The sequence below is a fragment of the Papilio xuthus genome, unplaced genomic scaffold, assembly GCF_000836235.2.
Source record: "Papilio xuthus unplaced genomic scaffold, Pxut_1.1 DF825355.1, whole genome shotgun sequence".
Taxonomy (NCBI): domain Eukaryota; kingdom Metazoa; phylum Arthropoda; class Insecta; order Lepidoptera; family Papilionidae; genus Papilio; species Papilio xuthus.
The window spans coordinates 636,591-655,272 of NW_013533294.1; the positions used below are offsets into that span (position 1 = coordinate 636,591).

The 18,682-nt window shown below is 33.7% G+C and overlaps 2 protein-coding genes across 2 annotated transcripts; both read right to left on the reverse strand.

The window, feature by feature from the left end:
• Positions 1-3,633: 3,633 nt before the first annotated feature.
• pn (exopolyphosphatase prune) lies at positions 3,634-8,314 on the reverse strand. The gene is made up of 7 exons (XM_013323461.1): positions 8,140-8,314; positions 7,526-7,797; positions 6,328-6,617; positions 5,661-5,781; positions 4,547-4,676; positions 4,064-4,219; positions 3,634-3,812 (listed from the first exon to the last, which is right to left on the reverse strand). Exons 1-7 carry the CDS (start codon positions 8,173-8,175, stop codon positions 3,648-3,650), a joined length of 1,170 nt encoding a protein of 389 aa, XP_013178915.1. The 5' UTR covers positions 8,176-8,314; the 3' UTR covers positions 3,634-3,647.
• A 180-nt stretch (positions 8,315-8,494) lies between these two features.
• Y-fa (yellow-fa) lies at positions 8,495-18,224 on the reverse strand. Its single transcript, NM_001312559.1, is given in 12 exon segments — positions 8,495-8,567; positions 8,681-8,783; positions 9,200-9,383; positions 10,017-10,195; positions 11,236-11,409; positions 12,301-12,417; positions 12,792-12,968; positions 13,443-13,541; positions 14,323-14,376; positions 15,648-15,755; positions 17,436-17,632; positions 18,028-18,224. Coding segments are annotated over 11 exon segments (1,392 nt in total). The 5' UTR covers positions 17,581-17,632; positions 18,028-18,224; the 3' UTR covers positions 8,495-8,515.
• Between the last annotated feature and the right edge of the window lie 458 nt (positions 18,225-18,682).

Sequence of the window (18,682 nt, forward strand, 5' to 3'; positions counted from 1 at the left end):
AATTACAAAAAAAAACGACGACTGATAGAGACATGTATGGAGGAGTAGTACATACTGTGCCGACCCTCGATAGGGATAAGGGCAGGTTGATGATGGACAAAATTACAAAAAAAAACGACGACTGATAGAGAGATGTATGGAGGAGTAGTACATACTGTGCCGATCCTCGATAGGGATAAGGGCAGGTTGATGATGGACAAAATTACAAAAAAAAACGACGACTGATAGAGAGATGTATGGAGGAGTAGTACATACTGTGCCGACCCTCGATAGGGATAAGGGCAGGTTGATGATGGACAAAATTACAAAAAAAAAACTGATAGAGAGATGTATGGAGGAGTAGTACATACTGTGCCGACCCTCGATAGGGATAAGGGCAGGTTGATGATGGACAAAATTACAAAAAAAAAAAATGTTTTTGGAAAAATCATTTTGGCAGCTAACATGTTAGTTGATTGATAATTTTAATATTTCTATTTCTCAGTGCCTTATTATTATAGAATTAATTACGTAATATATTACGTAGAAAAAATCTTCCATTTTTTTTATAATATTTGTTAAAAAAATATTGTCAGAATGTGAACAAATGTTGAAAAAAAACGCATTTTTCGAGTTCTATTTATATAAGAGCTTTTATTATTTAAATGTAATTTATTATTAAGCTTTTATTTTACAATTCTTTTTAAATATATACGAAAATCATTTTTTTTTTACTTATGTTAAATTTTTTCATAACATTAAAATTATGTTACGGTATTTAATATAAAGATCAAACAATTTAATTTTTTTTGAAAAATTATTTTTTTATTTTTAATCTGTTCTGATTATTTTTTTTTAAATTGTACTTAATTTTTAAATATTTTTTTTTAGTTTAGGATTATTAATTATTTCCTTTCTTAAATTATTGTCGATGTTAAGATTCTTTTTGTAAGTCGACTCATTATTTTAAGGATTTTTTTTGTAGTAATTAAAAAAAAATACTCTTAAATTAGTTTTAATTTATAAATAGTTAATATTTCTATGATAAAAGATTTATTAAAAATACAGTAAAATCTCACTAATCCGGCACTATTATAAACAGACGAGTGCCGGGTTATTGGAATGTTCGGATTAATGGATTATAGTAAAAAAGCCATAAGTAATGTAAATTTTATTATTCAAATATAGTGTTTTGTTTGCGTTTATTTGACATTTTAACCATAAAGTATTTTCAATTGAAAAAATAAATTTTTAAGTTAGACTGGTAGTCGACGCAGCCGAAGCGCACAGGTATAGAGGGGAGACGTGGGTGGAGGTTGCCGGATTATTAGGCGTGCCTGTAACATTCATTGCGTTATATTTGGCTCGTTCACGTACCGACACGTGCTACCGGTCCAAAGGTCTGACATCGACTGACGTCCCCTCTCTCCGATATGTACTTACGTGTACGCTCGAGACATACAACAATAAATCATGCGTATACAGTGCCGATCTATCGAAGTGCCGGATTAGTGAGATTATACTGTATAGCCTATTAGAAATATATTACAAACATCACGTTAAAACAATGTTTTTTTTGTACCACATTTTTCTAATGTAACCTCATACTTATAGTGACAAAAAATTTGGTTAAAATATTGAAAAAAAAGGTGTTTTAATAAAATCATGATAAATTCATGTTGATCAAGTATTTATATAGATATAACTGTTATTAATTAACTTTATACGTTGTATTATCTACACTAAGGGTCTGCCACTCTGAGTGGTAGTTAATCTCAGGTTGTGGAGTCAAAGCATTTATAGTTTGTCTATTTAAGATAGATTAGTTTGACAATTCACTAGAGATAAGTTGATTAAAATCGGTTATGAAAATTTTCGATTGTTGTTCTCATACAAGTCGCAATCGAAATGTTTTTTCTTTTTATGCTATCACTATTCTTCAAAACTATGTAAAAAAAAATATATATATATATCAATAATTGAGATTTTGACAAACAAAAAGATGATTTTATTAAATTAATTGCGGGAAACATAGACAAATAACAGTAATAAATTAAAAAAATTAATAAAATAAGTAAATAATAATACTAATTTGTTGGATTAATTTTATTAAAAGATTTGATTCTCGACACTCCGACACTATAACGTACATTAAGTACAACATTAATTCTCATACAAAATTAATTATATACTTTATATACGTCAGTTGTCAAACTTATCTATCTTAAATAAATTTTCGCATAGATAATGTAATATAAATTCAGAAATCTATAGACCAACAAACTTATCTGACCCGGTTATTGCAACTAAATAAATTACAGTCAAACAAGGATATTAAACCCGGTGATAGAAGCGATGTCACTGTTCTGTCAGAAATATATAGAAAATTCTCGATTAGAAAATCTTATAACTCTCTTTTAAAATTAACAGGAGGCCGTTAGTGACCTGTCATAATTTTAATTTGACCTTGAGCATACGTTGATAGAACTGACGCGCGACAAAAACATGACTTTAATGTGTCTGTTTAACCCATTAGTGCATTTATTAACGCCTTTTTCATTATGACTACTGTAATATATTTTCATTTCTAGTGTTTTTTGTTTGACCATTAAATTGTATAAAATATTTAATCGGTATAAAAGTTTAGATTTTATAGTCCGTCCGATAAATCGCTTCCCGGAATGTCATACCAACAGTATTACCACTTTAAATATATATTACACTACTGTTTAAAAATATAAACGGTTAGTAAAATATATATAACTCCTAAAATAACAATTTTATTGGCGTCCGATTTATCGAACGTTATGCACTAATGGGTTAAAATAGTTCAGTTTGACATTTCACTAGATATGGGTTGAGTGAAATCGATTAAGAATTATTCGATTTTCGATGTCTGTTCTCATAGAACTTGCAATCGAAAATTTCCTGATCATTGTTTTTGAATTACAATATAAATTAAATTGTTTCTTTTCATTCTTACTTTATTCTTCAAAACAACACAAAGAAATAAGATATTTAAATTTTCCGATACCCGATAGTTCATACTTCGTTATTCGCGTACACTCCGACACTATAACGTCTATTAAGTACAACATTAATTCCCATACAAAATGAATTCTGTACTTTATAGACGTCAGTTGTCAAACTAATTTATCTTAAATAGACACACTATTGAAATTTACTGTCAGTAATATACAATTTTAAAGACCGCTATGGAATCGCTTTGAAGCGATTATACTTTGCCTAACCTCCAGATATACTTGTAGGTCTATAGCTGACTATTTACGTGCTTTACCGGGCCAGATAACACTTTATAATATAGACTATATTTTCGTTACTCTTTACAGAAATAAAATTTTGAGTATTTTTAATATTTTGTTTCATTTTAATACTCTGTCTTAGTGGTTAATCAGTTGACTTGCAATCTGTCGATCCTGTGTTGTAATCCCGTGATGTATGAATGTGTTACATTTACATATGTACATTTATCCTATGTTGTTACGGTGAAGGAAAACATCGTGATGCTGCACATATCTGACAAACTCAAACATATGTGTCAAGTCTTGAACTGGACCAGCATTCACTATCACATAGTCACCGTAAGTAAACCTTAGAAAATAGGACACATTAGTTAAAGGAAAAAATGTCTATATATATTTATATTTTTATTCTTTACAATTTTGTAAGAAATTCGTCAAAACAGGCATATATTGCTTTCTCGTCAAACTCAAATTAGTTTGATTATAATAAAAACAGTTGCTCACATCATCAAATACTTCCGGGATTAAACCAAATGTTGGATTATTGCATTCTTGCAAATTATTTGCCAGCTGGAATATTAATATGTGATTTTAATTACAATATTGTGTAATACAGGAGTGTGTAATTTTATAGCAAAACGGTGTAATTTTAATGCAAAAGTGTGTAATTGAATTTCAAGAGTGTTATTTTAATTGCAATAATGTGTAATATTACAGTAGTGTGTAACTTTATTACAAAACGGTGTAATGTTATACTGGATTGGGTAATTTTATTACATAAGAGTGTAATTGTGTTGCAAAAGTGTGTAATATTCACTTACCTTTGTAGCTTTCTCTGTACAATTAGTAGAGTACACAGCCACGTCTCTTAAAAGACTTGGAGTCAACCTCATACCAAGTAGCAATGCGATGGCGCAGCCCCGAATATTTAGGGCTTCACTGACTGCCAGCAGAGCACCAGGTTTATTCAAAAATTCCTGTGGATTAAGTGGTTAAGGAGCTTTATTATTAGTATTATTCAATCGTTAAACGTCTAACTTGCCCACGACTCGACTCTGTTTGATCGGAATTAAAAAAAAACAACTTAATTAGTAGTCTATGTGTTCTTCCAGACTATGCTTATATTTTTGTCAAATTTCAGCGAAATCCATGGAACAGTTATGAAGATGCCTTCTAACAAACATCCAAACATTCGCATTTATAATATTAGTATTATAACAAGGCCAACTAAAATTTACCGTAAACTAAATAAGGTCTGTAATTTAAGACTGAAATGGGTAGTTAATTACTGTCTTTATCTGTACCTTAACTGGTATAGGAAAGCTGGGTACTAATACGTCACCGACAATTTTCACGTCTTTTTTTAAAAGTTGCTCTGCTGTCAATTTCGTGACGTCACTTCTTGCGTATACCAACTTGTCTACTGTAGATTTCCTATAAAAATTAAATCGTTAAGAGAACAAGTGTACACCACTTAAGAGAAATCGTTCCAACTGTGTAATACACAGTTAAAGTTTATGTGTAAAAGTGTAAAAAATATATTTTTACCCAACTAAGAGAAAGGGTATTAGTTCTTAGTATGCCAAACTTCATCGAGATCCGTTCAACAGTTTTGGAGATATCTTCAAACAAACATCCATCTATCCATCCATCCAAACTTTCGCATTTATAATATTAGTAAGATCGGGATTTTTATTCATATAAATTAATTTGTGAATGCCTAGAGTCTAAACGAGTGAACAGATTTTAACAAGTGTGGTGTCATTCGATTCGTCTACTTCCAAAGAGTGTTTTTATATATCGTAAGATGGCAAACGAGCGAGCGGCCACCTGAAATCGCTGAAATAGCGAATTGACCGTTGCCCATAGACATATGCAATTGCATATGCGTTGCCTACCTTTAATCGACGGAGGAGAGGATGCACAAAGAGAAAATATTTTCCCTTTCCATGCATCCTCTCATCCGGAAAGTCCACTTCCACTTCCCATCCTTTCCTTATAAGAAAAAGGGTGAGAAGGGAAAGAGGACTAAATTAGGCCTCTAGGACGTAAAACATACAGTGGATGTAGAAAGTAAAATTTTTAATTAACTGAAAATGCCAAAGAAATGATGAAGCGAGAGAGATGTTAGGATCGCGTCATTTGTAAAGTGTTCTCTGTCTTTCTTTCTGGGTTATCTGAATTATATTGTTGGAAAATTTTATTCCGATGTCTCTTGTACTATAAACTGACTAGCTATCGCCCGAGACTCCTTCCGTGCGGAACTAAAGAAACTAAATAACTAGTCTATGTGTTCTTTCAGACTATGTTCTACATGTCAAATTTCATCGAGATCCATGCATCCGTTCTGGAAATACCTTCTAACATCTAAACATTCGCATTTATAATATTAGTAAGAAGATTTTTTACGAATCTAACCTGAAATTCTCTCTATCATCAGGTTTTAAAATTGTCTCCAAAAATAATACCATTTCTTTATCGTGTGCTGTTCCTTTATTCACATCTTTTGAAAAGTTTACCGTATCCAGTAATATAGTACCTAAAATTTTATAATAAAATTAATTTTCAAAGATAAAAAATGATTTAAAACTAATAAGATTAATCCCTGCAATATTTTTTGCTTATCTACCCTCCTTTGAATCTCGGATAGAACCGCTAGCAACGCCCTTGTGCCCATCAACAAAAACACCAACGTCTTAAAACCTCATTGGGTCCAGACCACTTTAAAAATCACCAGTTTATAGGATAAATGTTATATAATAGAAATTTAAATATATTAGATAACTAGCTGTCGCCCGCGACTTCGTCTGAGTGGAATTAAAAAAAAGCTTAATAACCTATGTGTTCCTCCAGACTATGTTCTACATCTATGCTAAATTTCATCGGGATCCATTGAGCCGTTCTGGAGATACCTTCAAGCAAACATCCATCCATTCATCTAAACATTCGCATTTATAATATTAGTAAGACTGAACGGATCTCGATGAAATTTGGTAAACATATAGAACATAGTCTGGAAGAACACATAATAGAGCGGACGGAGTCGCGGACGACAGCTGGTTTATAATATTAGTAAAATACTCACAATATAGTAATCTACAACATTCAGGATATGTCGTAAAAAATTCTATATCTTTATTCATCAATGAACTTAAATCTTTTATTCTCTGACATACCAATGTAGTACAAGAGCCAACATTTTCAATCGTACATCGTGTATCATCTTTATAATACCATTGTTTGTCTCTTGGTCTATGATCGATAATTTCACTGACATACGGTACGAGAAAATCATATTTCTTTGCAACTAAATGATGGTCCACTAATATTATATTTGTTTTATTTGTTAGGAGATTTTTTATATCTATATCATCCCTGGAATATTAATTATGTTTTTAAAACTAAACTAAATTTGTCTATGACACAATATAAATATTTACAGATAACAAACGAAACATGTTTGACGTCATTATGTAAGGGGTGAGAAGGGAATGCAGACTAAAATTAAGTCATCTGTACACTTAGCACACCCTCTAGGTGTGCTGCGCCCACGAAGAGCTTCGCACCCTGGTGGCTACGATTGGGAATGACCTCTCGCTTCCTGGCGTGATACGCGCCATACTGGGAAGCGAGAGGTCATGGACAGCGGTTGCCTCCCTCTGCGAATCAGTCACATGGCAGAAGGAGGCAAAAGAGCGGGAGCGCGAGGGAAACTTTGGCGCCCCCGCTCAGACGTAGGAGAGTGGGAAGGAGAAGGCGGGCAATACGCCGCCGCCTTCGCTTTTCCACAAAAGCCTTTAGGTGCTGGACACGGGGGAGTCCATCACCGTTGGTTGAGGGCTACCTCCCTCTCGAGAGGAAGCTGCCTCGGCAGCTGAAGCAGACAGGGCCGCGGAGGAGAGCGAAAGCGTGCCCGTGGCCCCATCCCAATGCGTTGGAGAAACAGAGAGGTTTAGTGGGTATGCCTTCAATAAGGAGGAGAATCCCACATAACTACCGCGTCCGACTTGGGATGTGAAGTATGCATAAAGCATTCGCCTCTAGAAAAAAAAAAGGCCATATGCACACTTATCATACTGCAGTTGTAATGAGTTTTGACTTAATGTGTGTGGTCTGCGAGGTCGTGATGCACAGAGGTACAGATTGCAGTTATAATGAGTTTGCACTAAAGGCATTACTTCTGTGTGGTTGTGGTATTGCAGAGGATGAGGTGCAGTGTGCAACTGATGTTACTGGCATCTTTTATTGAGCCACAGATATTATTAAGACTATCTTACACTTACCTGAACACTAAATGATCTTCATTAATATTATTTTCCTTCAAACAATAAGCTACTTCCGTCTTTAAAGTATAATCTTCTCTCTTAACATCAAGTACTGGTACAAATATACTATCTTTATGATCAACTCTCTTCTCCCTTGTGCACACTTTACATTTGATTCTTTCGTATTGCCAGTTTAAAAACATAGCATAAACTAAAGCACTAACTGCGGAATCTAGATCACAACTTTCGTTACCTAATACGATTGTCAGATCTGCATAGTTGTTGGTTTTCTGAAGAACATTAAGAGAAAAAATTAATTAGCTATTGCCAGTGACTGTCCGCGCGGAATTAAATAGAATTAGTAACCTATGTGTCCATCCAAACTATGTTGTATATGTATGCAAAATTTAATTAAGATTCGTTTAGTCGTTCTGCAGATATGTTCAAACAAACATCCATCTAAACATTCGCATTTATATTAGTAAGAAGTAATTACACTTTTCTCCGCAAATTTCTATAAGAGTGACAATGTGGGATACATATTATCTACATCATTGTGGTTTTATACAACATTCAATGTTAAAAAACATGAAATATGTAAGACGTTTGGTTAATAAAAATTTTTACGTTACCAGTTTATTAGACGTAGTAGCGAGAAATTCATCCATATTTGGTTTTTTACTATTATTATTTTAAGTTGAAGTAAATGGTAAACTTTATTTAGTAGTTGTTAACTAAATGCATTTAATTTGGACAATTTACGACTAAAGATTTCTTCAAATTTTGTGGTAAACAAACTTATGTCAATGTCACTCAATGTCAAATGTCATAGACAACGAAACCGTAGTTAACTTATGTTAACCGTAGAAACTTATGTTTTATTTTTAGACAAAAGCTTCTTGCTAATTGTGTAAAAAGGATCGTCAGGGATTCTTAAAAAAAACTTTACTGTTTTTTTATTACTAACATAAATTAAAATACAAAATATTTATAAGAATACTATATTTTTTACATAACATCATCGCACGCTGTCCCTCTTATCAAATCTTTTACTCGACCTCTGAAAAAAGTAAAAATTTATTATTAAACCACAGAGTATTCTTAGCCTATGATTTAAATTAAAAAGTTAATCTATTTATGTGTATTTTTCGATAATTAAAACGCGATATTTACCTGTATATGTAGAAATTATATTCATTTGTATCCAATGTCGAGTAGCCAAATCTTGGCAATGTATTTGCCATAACCCAAACCTCATCATTTGTAACATGAAGATCTAATAAACACAAATTAAACCATAAACAATTTAAAAATAAACTTGGGAAAAATACTGGCATGAGAAATCACACTTTAAAATCCGCCAAGTTACTCACAGGTGGTTAAAAATAAAAATAAATCTGAAGAAAGTATTTATAAGAACGCAAACTTCACTGAGGGTCTTTGCACCTACCCTAAGTGAGAGTATATGATAGTGAATGCTGGTCCAGTGCAAGACTTGACACATATGTTTGAGTTTATCAGATATGTGCAGCATCACGATGTTTTCCTTCACCGTAACAACATAGGATAAATGTACATATGTAAATGTAACACATTCATAAATCACGGGATTACAACACAGGAGCATGCTGATTGCAAGTCACCTGAGCAAAGTTGTTTATGAGTTTTGATGTTTGTCTATGGTTTCACTACCTGATGGATAACTCATCTTCTGTCTATCTTGAGCTAATATGACAACATTATTTGGTGATAACATCTTTCCTGAATGCCAACAGGATACAGCATCTCTACCGACTTCAGCAAAGAACACAACACGACTGTTGGCATGGTAATCGTGCATCGTACACTGACTGTCTTGACCACGGAAACCAACTTCCTGGAAAATTTATTTATATAACATACTAGCTGTCGCCCGCGACTCCGTCCGCGTGGATATATAAAAAAACTTAATATATAGATAAGTTAAATAAAAAGCAGCTCTTCAAGGCATAAATAGTATCCTATGTCCATCTCCTGGCTGTAAGCTACCTCCTCACCAATTTTCAGGCATATCGACAAAGCAGTTCTTGAGTTATAAATACAGTAACTAACACAACTTTCTTATATATATATATATTTTGATATCACCCTGGGTTTCCGAGACCCAAGATCTCACTTTAAAACATATCGTTCTCTCTATTTTATCAAAGATAATGACAGTGATAAAAGAAGCTTAGTTTTTATACTAAGATTTTGGTTTGAAACCATGTTTTACTATATTAGTTAGGAAATAATTAGGTTCAGAATGCAACATAAAGTTTAAGGCCACCAACGCCCTGGGCGGGTTTTTTACTACGCCCTCTTTTGTACTACGCCTTTGGGCGGTTATAAATAATCACGTGACACTGTTGTAACAGACCTGTGGTGTCTTTCTGTCCAGCGCCCTGGGCGGTCGCCCAAACGCGCCCTAAACTTACGCCGGCCCTGTTAATTCTTTTATTTGACTTGAAAACTTTATACGTAAACTTACCGAAAATCTAGACCAGAAGTTGCTATCAGTGTTAGCAGTTTTATTCTTCAACAGGCAAGTAGATACTGAGAACTCTTGAAAACTGACCAATGGATGGAAGTAAGCAGTTCTGCAGCCATCTTTACCAGGCTGTGTTAATGTCACACTGAATATACCATCGCCCCATTGGAAGTTTTGTCCTAAAATAATAGCCAAGCGGAAAAAGATAAGCGTCAATAGCCTAATGGTTAAGGGTACGGATTTCTGATCACATGATTGAGAGTTCGAATTCCGACATTTGACTATTGTAAACCACGTTCACGACTCAGGCGTCAAGCACTTGACTTGCAATCTGCAGGTCCTGGGTTCGAATCCCGCCATGTACCAATATGTTTTTCCATTTCCGATTTACATATGTACATTTATTCTACGGTCTTACGGTGAAGGAAAACATCGTGATGCTGCACATATCTGAGAAGAAATTCAAAAGATATGTGTGAAGTCAACCCGCACATGGCCAGCGTGATTGATTATGGCCTAATCACCCCTAACTTAGAGTAGGCTTTGAGCTCTTCGGTGGGGACGTATAGTGAGCTGATGATGATGAAACCACTTTCTAGCTCAAGAATAGAGCTGAGTTGGAATGGTAATATATAAGAAATAATAGTAAATTTACAAAAATCTGCTAATATTTTATTAAAAAAGGAATTTTGCTTCTATTAACGCCCTGGGCCAGATTTCTACAGCGTTTTTTAACGATGCATTTGAACAGGGGAGTTTAATAGTGTTATGTGAAACTGGTACTAATAGGGTTATGCGCCCTGGGCGGACGCCCAATCATACCCTTACCTAATTCCGGCCCTGTGACTATGTGAAGGAACTTAATTTTCTATACATTGTAAAAAACATTGATCGGTTTGATTTCATCTTATATATAAAATTCTCGTGTCACAATTTTCGTTCCCATACTTCTCCGAAACGGCTTGACCGATTCTCATGAAATTTTGTGAGCATATTGAGTTGGTCTGAGAAACAGTCAACATATATTTTTAATCCCGCGCGGACGGAGTCGCGGGCGACAGCTAGTGTCCGTCTAAAATATCTTTATATCGATTGAAAGTTAAGTTTCATACATGGATGTTTGTTTGACTGTTAAAGTTAGGTCTGAAAGTTTTTTTTTAATTTTTTTTTTGGAATTTTGCGAGTTTTACTATGAATTATAATTCAGTTTTATACACACCAGCGACCCTAAAGTTTCCAGCTGTTGGAGAGAGAAAGAAATAATTGTGAGTGAGACGCCAACTGTCGTTTTCTTTTAATGAATACACAATAAGACCGAACGTCGTTAGATCCGGAACGTATGCGTAAGCGTCGCTACAATCGCCCGTTATGTCTATGGTTATTGATGCTAGACCTGAAATTATAGAAAAACTTTAAAATTAATAATTTCTCTATACTCTGTCTATTTAAGATAGATTAGTTTGACAACTGACGTCCATAAAGTACAGAATTAATTTTGTATGAGGATTAATTTTGTACTTAATAGACGTTATAGTGTCGGAGTGTACGCGATTAACGAAGTATGAACTATCGTGAATCTGTCTTGTATATAAATCGAAGATGTAAATACTATAACATATTTTATTACTTTTTGAATTTATTACAGATATTTGGCTGTTTTGAGCAATTAAATAAAAAAAAATCTTATCGACATCCATCTAAACATTCGCATTTATGTTATTAATTACTTAATTTACAATTCTCGATTTTTTAACGTAAAATGTGTTGTGGGTTACATCTTTTACAGTAGGTTTCTGAGCCTAAAATCTTTTAAAAACATCGATATATATAAAAGAAAGTAGTGTTAGTAACACTATTTATAACTCAAGAACTGCTTTACCGATATGCCTGAAAATTGGTGAGGAAGTAGCTTTACTTAGAACCAGGAGACGGACATAGGATACTATTTATTCATTTTTGTTTTCGAATTTATGCCTTGAACAGCTGCTTTTTATTTAACTTACTAATATTATAAATGCGAATGTTTAGATGGATGTGATGTGGATGGATGTATGTTTGAAGATATCTCTAGAACGGCTGAACGGATCTCGATTAAATTTGGCATACGTATAGAACATAGTCTGTAAAGAACACATAGGCTACACTAATTAAGTTTTTTTTGTATATCCACACGGACGGAGTCGCGGGCGACAGCTAATTGTATTATATTATATATCTCTGTTTTGTCAAAGATATGTTTTATACAGTTATTTATGTCTCAGAAGTTGACTATTAGTGTACCAACCTGTAGGTGTATTTGCAGCTGGAATATCAGAACTTTTGAATGGATATCTTAATATCTGTTGGTCAGTTCTTAAATCGTATATCACAATCGCTGGTTGTTGAACTTGTTGAGGTGAACCTGGAATTAAAAATATAAGTTCCTGAGTGAGAGTATGTGATAGTGAATGCTGGTCCAGTGCAAGACTTGACACATATGTTTGAGTTTGTCAGATATGTGCAGCATCACGATGTTTTCCTTCACCTTAACAACATAGGATAAATGTACATATGTAAATGTAACACATTCATACATCACGGGATTACAACACAGGACATGCAGATTGCAAGTCAAGTGTTGAAACCCCTGAGCCACCAACGCTCCAGTGAGCCAGCTGGACCAATAACTCATTGCTGATACAAACTGAAACTGAACTGAGCTGCGAGTCACTGATCTGTTTCATACATGTAAGCCATGAGCTGATCTTTATGTCATAAATTTTATTTGATATGTACCTGGTATTTCCAGTAGACCGGTATCAACTAACCAAAGTCTTCCACATTCGTCTGCCCTGGTCCTATACACGGAAGTCAGATCTCTAGATCTTCGGATATTGGGATAAGGTCTGAGAGCTGGTGATCTAGTCTTCGAGTCTTTAGTTAGGTCAATGTAATTCAATGTTGATGGGATACCTAGAACAAAGGTATTGTGTGATGAGAATCGGTAAAAGACCAACGAGTGTCTGTGCCGTAGGCCTCATGTAATTTGATGGAGTAAGGTACGTTTAGGAAGGGGAAATATTCTCTTTCCGTGTGTCTTTTCTATCAATTAAATAACTTTTTTTCACTGGTAGACGACAGCAACAAACATATGTAGCAGGAATGTGTCTCGGTCCAATACCACGACCTTAAAGAAGACCGTACACTTAGATGATTGTTTAATCCAGAGGCCTAGTTCTAGTCCTCTTTTCCTTCTCCATTTTGTATAAAGAAAGGATGGTAAAGGTAAGGGGATTTGAAGGGGAAATATTCTCTTTCTGTTCGTCTACTCCGTTGATTAAAGGTGCGCAGAACATCTGCAATTGCATATGTCTAAGGGCAGCATTCGCTTCGCTATTTAAGCGTAATTAAGTTGACTCGTTTGCTACCTTATTTAAAAAAACCCACCATATCGTCTCCTTGGTACGGTGACAAACAATCTATCACCAACTCGTTCAACACCCATTGGTACGTTATTATATTGTACGAAGAATCTACCTTCTTCATCTGGAATCATAAATATATGAAAAGAAAACTTTATAACCATTTTCAAAGACGTTGCTCAAACTTCATCATCAACCTGCCCTTATCCCTATCGAGGATCGGCACAGTATGTATTACTCCTCCATACATCTCTATCAGCTGTAATTTCCGAGTCTACCCCCTTCTTACGCATATCCTCTTTCACACAGTCATTCCATACTTTTTTTGGTCTTCCCCTACCCTTTAGCCATCCACATTCAATCTCATTACTTTTTGCTTATATCATCATCATCCTCATCATCCCTCCTTATAACATGTCCAAACCACGCTAATCTTTTACTGCTCAATTTCTCGATCACTGGCGCTACTTTCAAACTTCCTCTAATAAACACATTTTTAACTTTATCCTTCCTTGTCACACCACACATCTATCTTTGTATACGCATTTCAGCTACATGCAAACGTTGTTCAAACTTATGAACGTGTAATTTGACACATGTCCTTCCTACTTAAAAGAAATCTTCAAATGATTACTCTAGACAGTTTTACAGTAGTACACGTTAGGTTAGGACCAGATGAGGTGATCGCCCAGGGCGCCGATCATAAGAGGGCGTCGCAGACGTTAGAGTCGGATATAAAGAGGCGCCTAAAGTGGTCCTTAAGATACCTGGAAGAATTCCCCCGATATCAAAACAAAGGGCGCGCAGCAAAAATCTCGCCCAGGGCGTTGGATACTAAAGCCGGCCCTGTGTTAACAAGGTACTCAAACAGTTTAAGAATCACTGACTTAGACTACGAAACTTACCAAGTGGTCTAACCGTTGTGGTGCCTTTAGTTTCTGGCAGCGGTTCAGGTGGACCTGTACAAAAACACCTTTAGACTTAAAACTAATAAGTATCTATACGGTTAGGACGAAAATCCGACACTGTGCCGGTGTACTGGCGCAACACTAGCCTTATTAAAAACTAGCTGTCGCCCGCAACTCCGTCCGCGTGGCTATATAACAAAACTTAATATATAAATAAGTTAAATAAAAGCAGCTCTTCAAGGCATAAATAGTATCCTATGTCCGTCTCCTGGCTCTAAGCTACCTCCTCACTAATTTTCAGGCATATCAGTAAAGCCGTTCTTGAGTTATAAATAGTGTAACTAACACCACTTTCTTTTATATATACAATAGATGTCGATGTTTATGTCCCCTCACTAATCATTCTGACAGTTGACTTAGTAACGAAAGCGCGCCATTCGCGCCAAAGGATTCTAACCAATAACGTCTAAAAGTGCTATTAAATTTTGTCCATTACACCTTAATTTTATCTTTATTAATATTATAAATGCGAATGTTTAGATGGATGTTTGAAGGGTCCAGAACGGTTGAACGAATCTCGATGAAATTTGGCATACATATACAGGATGTCCCAAAAGGTTACGTACATAGGAAGGGGGATGATAGGGGTGGTCACAAGGGTCACCAGAAAAATAACATAAAAATTCCCCGTAGCTCAGTGAGCTGAGGGCCGCGTCCGCGAAATGATACCAGTGCCACTCATCCTGATGAGGGGCCCCCGATGGGCTCGAAACTAGTCGGTGCCGCCACCGGACGTATATACGTGAGTGTTTAGCCGTGTTTATATATCAGTTTATAAAAATTCCCCTCTGGGTATTAAAAAAAATAACTGGCATTTTTAATAAAAACTTAAAAATTTTACACCTTCTGGGGCAATTTTGTAACCAATGACCTACAAATATTGCTACATTAAAAAAAGGTATTATGTTATCGTCAATAACCCTTTATCAATATGAAATAAAAAAAACAATACAACTAACAAAGATTTTAAAACAAATTAAAATTGCCCCAGAAGATGTAAAATTTTTAAGTTTTTAAAAAATGCCATCTATTTTTTTAATACCCAGAGGGGAATTTTTATTTTATTTTTCTGGTGACCCTTGCGACCACCTCTATCATCCCCCTTCCTATGTACGTATCCTTTTGGGACACCCTGTAGAACATAGTCTGGAAGAACACATTGACTACTAATTATGTTTTTTCTTGTATTTCTTTAATAGAGTTGTATAAAATATTGCGAGAAGTCAACTGCTTGACTCCCTTAACAACACCATATCACTTACCCTGGTTCCATTCCCTTGTATCTTCTTCTTTATCATCAAAGAAGATGATATCAGACTCTCTTTTACTTCTAGCATCTGATACGTCATCGGCAAATCGGTCTTGTAGTACTGAAAAAATAATAAAAATATTCAGAATAATAAAAAAACAAATACGAATAGAATCTCGAACTTAGGAATATGAACTCCAATCGTTAACATCTTTATTCTTACTAATATTATAAATGCGAATGTTTAGATGTATGTTAGAAGATATCTCCAGAACGACTGCATGGATCTTGATTAAAGGCAAAGATGTAGAACATAGTCTGGAAGAACACAGACTACTAATTAAGTTTTTTAATTCCGCACGGACAGAGATGTTGCTTAAAATCATAAACGCAAAAATGATCCAATGAAATTGAAAATTGCACAGCCTTGAAGAATAAGCTTAGAGACTTGAATTAGATAGACATTTCTAACTACATAGCCAAAAAATAACTCCGCGTTTTTGAGGTTAAATCGCTTTCAAACCCGTATTGATTTCGTGATATATAAAATGCGAATTAACCTAAGCATTTCATTAACTTCTATTTCAGACCTTTAAGATGAGTTAAATAAAATCATTACTTACAATGGGTTTCTGATATCACTGTTTAAAAAACTTCTAGTCACACCTGTCATAATGTTTGACAAAACAGAGGATATGTTTTAAACATTGATTTTCGTCTCGGAAACTCACACTTAGTTATATAATAAAAATAATCTTTATGGATTACATAATATAATTGGTTTTCTAAGACACAAAAAATGCATAAACTGAGTCATCCTAATCGCTATAATCTTGCCTAAATTATGTTTTTATTTCTGTGAATTACAGCGGGAACGCATTAAAAATAGTGTCATCCCTTTCATTTTATTAAAGAAAAACAGAGACAACAGATGTTCTTATAGTACGACGTCTTTCGTTAGGTTGCATAACCTGTCGTGTTTTATTTGACCTTGACTAATTGTAAACAATCTTTGTATCAAGGACTTTAGTGATGCGCCTGCATTGTTAGTTTTTTTTTATCTTAGTTATATAAATGCGAATGTTTAAATGCATTTAGGATTTTGTTAAATATTCGATGAAATTTCACATAGACTACTCAGTTTTCTTTTAGTTCCGCACAGAGTCGCGGTCGACTGATACTTTAATATTAATTTTGTAATTATAAAGCTATCTAACTTTAAAAAACAAATATTATTTTCTATTCTGCTGTTTCAAGGTTACGTTGTTGCATTTTGATGCAACGTCAAATATGGTCTATTAGTTGTTGACCACGACTGCGTCCGCGCTGAATGAATAAGAAAACTTAATTAGTAGCTTATGTGTTCTACCAGACTATATTCTACATCTATAACATGTTTTAGCGAGATCCATACAGCGGTACCGAAGATGCCTTCTAACAAACATACATCCAAACATTCGCATTTATAATATTAGTAAGATGTAACACTGTGTATTGGACGAGGGATGTAATGAGAAAATAACTATATTACTATTTATCTGACTATAATTATATTATAAATGCGAAAGTTTAGATGGATGGATGATTGAAGGTATCTGCAGAACGGTTGAACGAATTTTGATGAAATTTGACATACATATAAAACATAGTCTGGAAGAACACATAGACTACTTATATTTTTTTTTATTACGCGGGCGGAGTCGAGCGTCGTAGCTAGTTACTACATATATCGTCGAGGGGTTTAAACATCAATTTTACAACACTTACAATGATTACATCACTACGGTTAATGACAACTCACCTAAGTTCCCTCCAATATTATACGTCAGTTGTTTCCATGCAAATACTTCTTGGAATCTTCCAAGACTTCCTTGTGATATAACCTCATTATTTAATATAAATATTAGAATTTGTATTGTAAATATTATCTTTAATTTTGAACGCATTCTATCCAACAATTAGTAAAAGTTAACCTACCAAAAAGTTTTTTTTTTAAATCTGTTGAAAGAAAAAATATTTTCATTAAATTGTAAAATAGTAATATAATTTAAATGCATTTAAATCATCAAATAATCGTAGTATATTAGTTGTTAAATCAAATTTATTTTTTTATTATAAATTTCGTAAAATGATTAAAAAAAAATCAAAGATTATGAAGAATAAAATAACGGTTAAAAAACGGTTTTACTAATATAACCTTTAACGACCGTTTTTTAAGTATAAATGATTTATTCATTTATGCAAAATTAATGCCAAATGCCTTAACCTTGTAAATAATAGCTAAATATATCTTTATTATGACGTTTTATGATATAATAAAAATGTTAACGCAATTTTATAAAACAAAATTTTTTACTCAAACTTTTAATGTGAAATAAACAAATAAAACTTACTTGTTAATAACGATGTTCAATATATTTTATTTTGTATACTAATTAATTTACTTTTAACTAAATAAATTAACAACAATATAAAATACGTCTTTGAAATAACTTACAATTATTTTACTTTAAACACTTTTTGTTTTTTTTAAACTTGACATAAAATAATTTATTATTGTTTTTTCAAACAACGGTATCTAACATACGCGATGTTTGAAATGATTTTGATATTAGCACGTCTTCATTTATGTATTATAATGAACGTTTAGTGATGTGCTATTGATAAAAATTATCGACATCTTATCTTATATCTTTAAAGAGCAATTCTTGTATATATATAATTGGAATCTCGGAATCGGCTCCAACGATTTTCATAAAATTTAGTATACAGGAGGTTTCGGGGGCGATAAATCGATCTAGCTAGGAATCATTTTTAGAAAATGTAATTTTATTCGTGTTTTATCGATAATCAACTTAAACATAAACTTAACTTTTTCTATGGGTAAGATCGAAAAATATTATTCATATTTCATCATTTTATTAGTAATTCGTACTTAAATATAATTTCCAAAAAACACTATTTTAAAAAAAAATACCGAGCAAAGCTCCGTCATCCAGGTGCTTAATATTATAAATACGAATGTTTAGATGTTTGTTAATAGATATC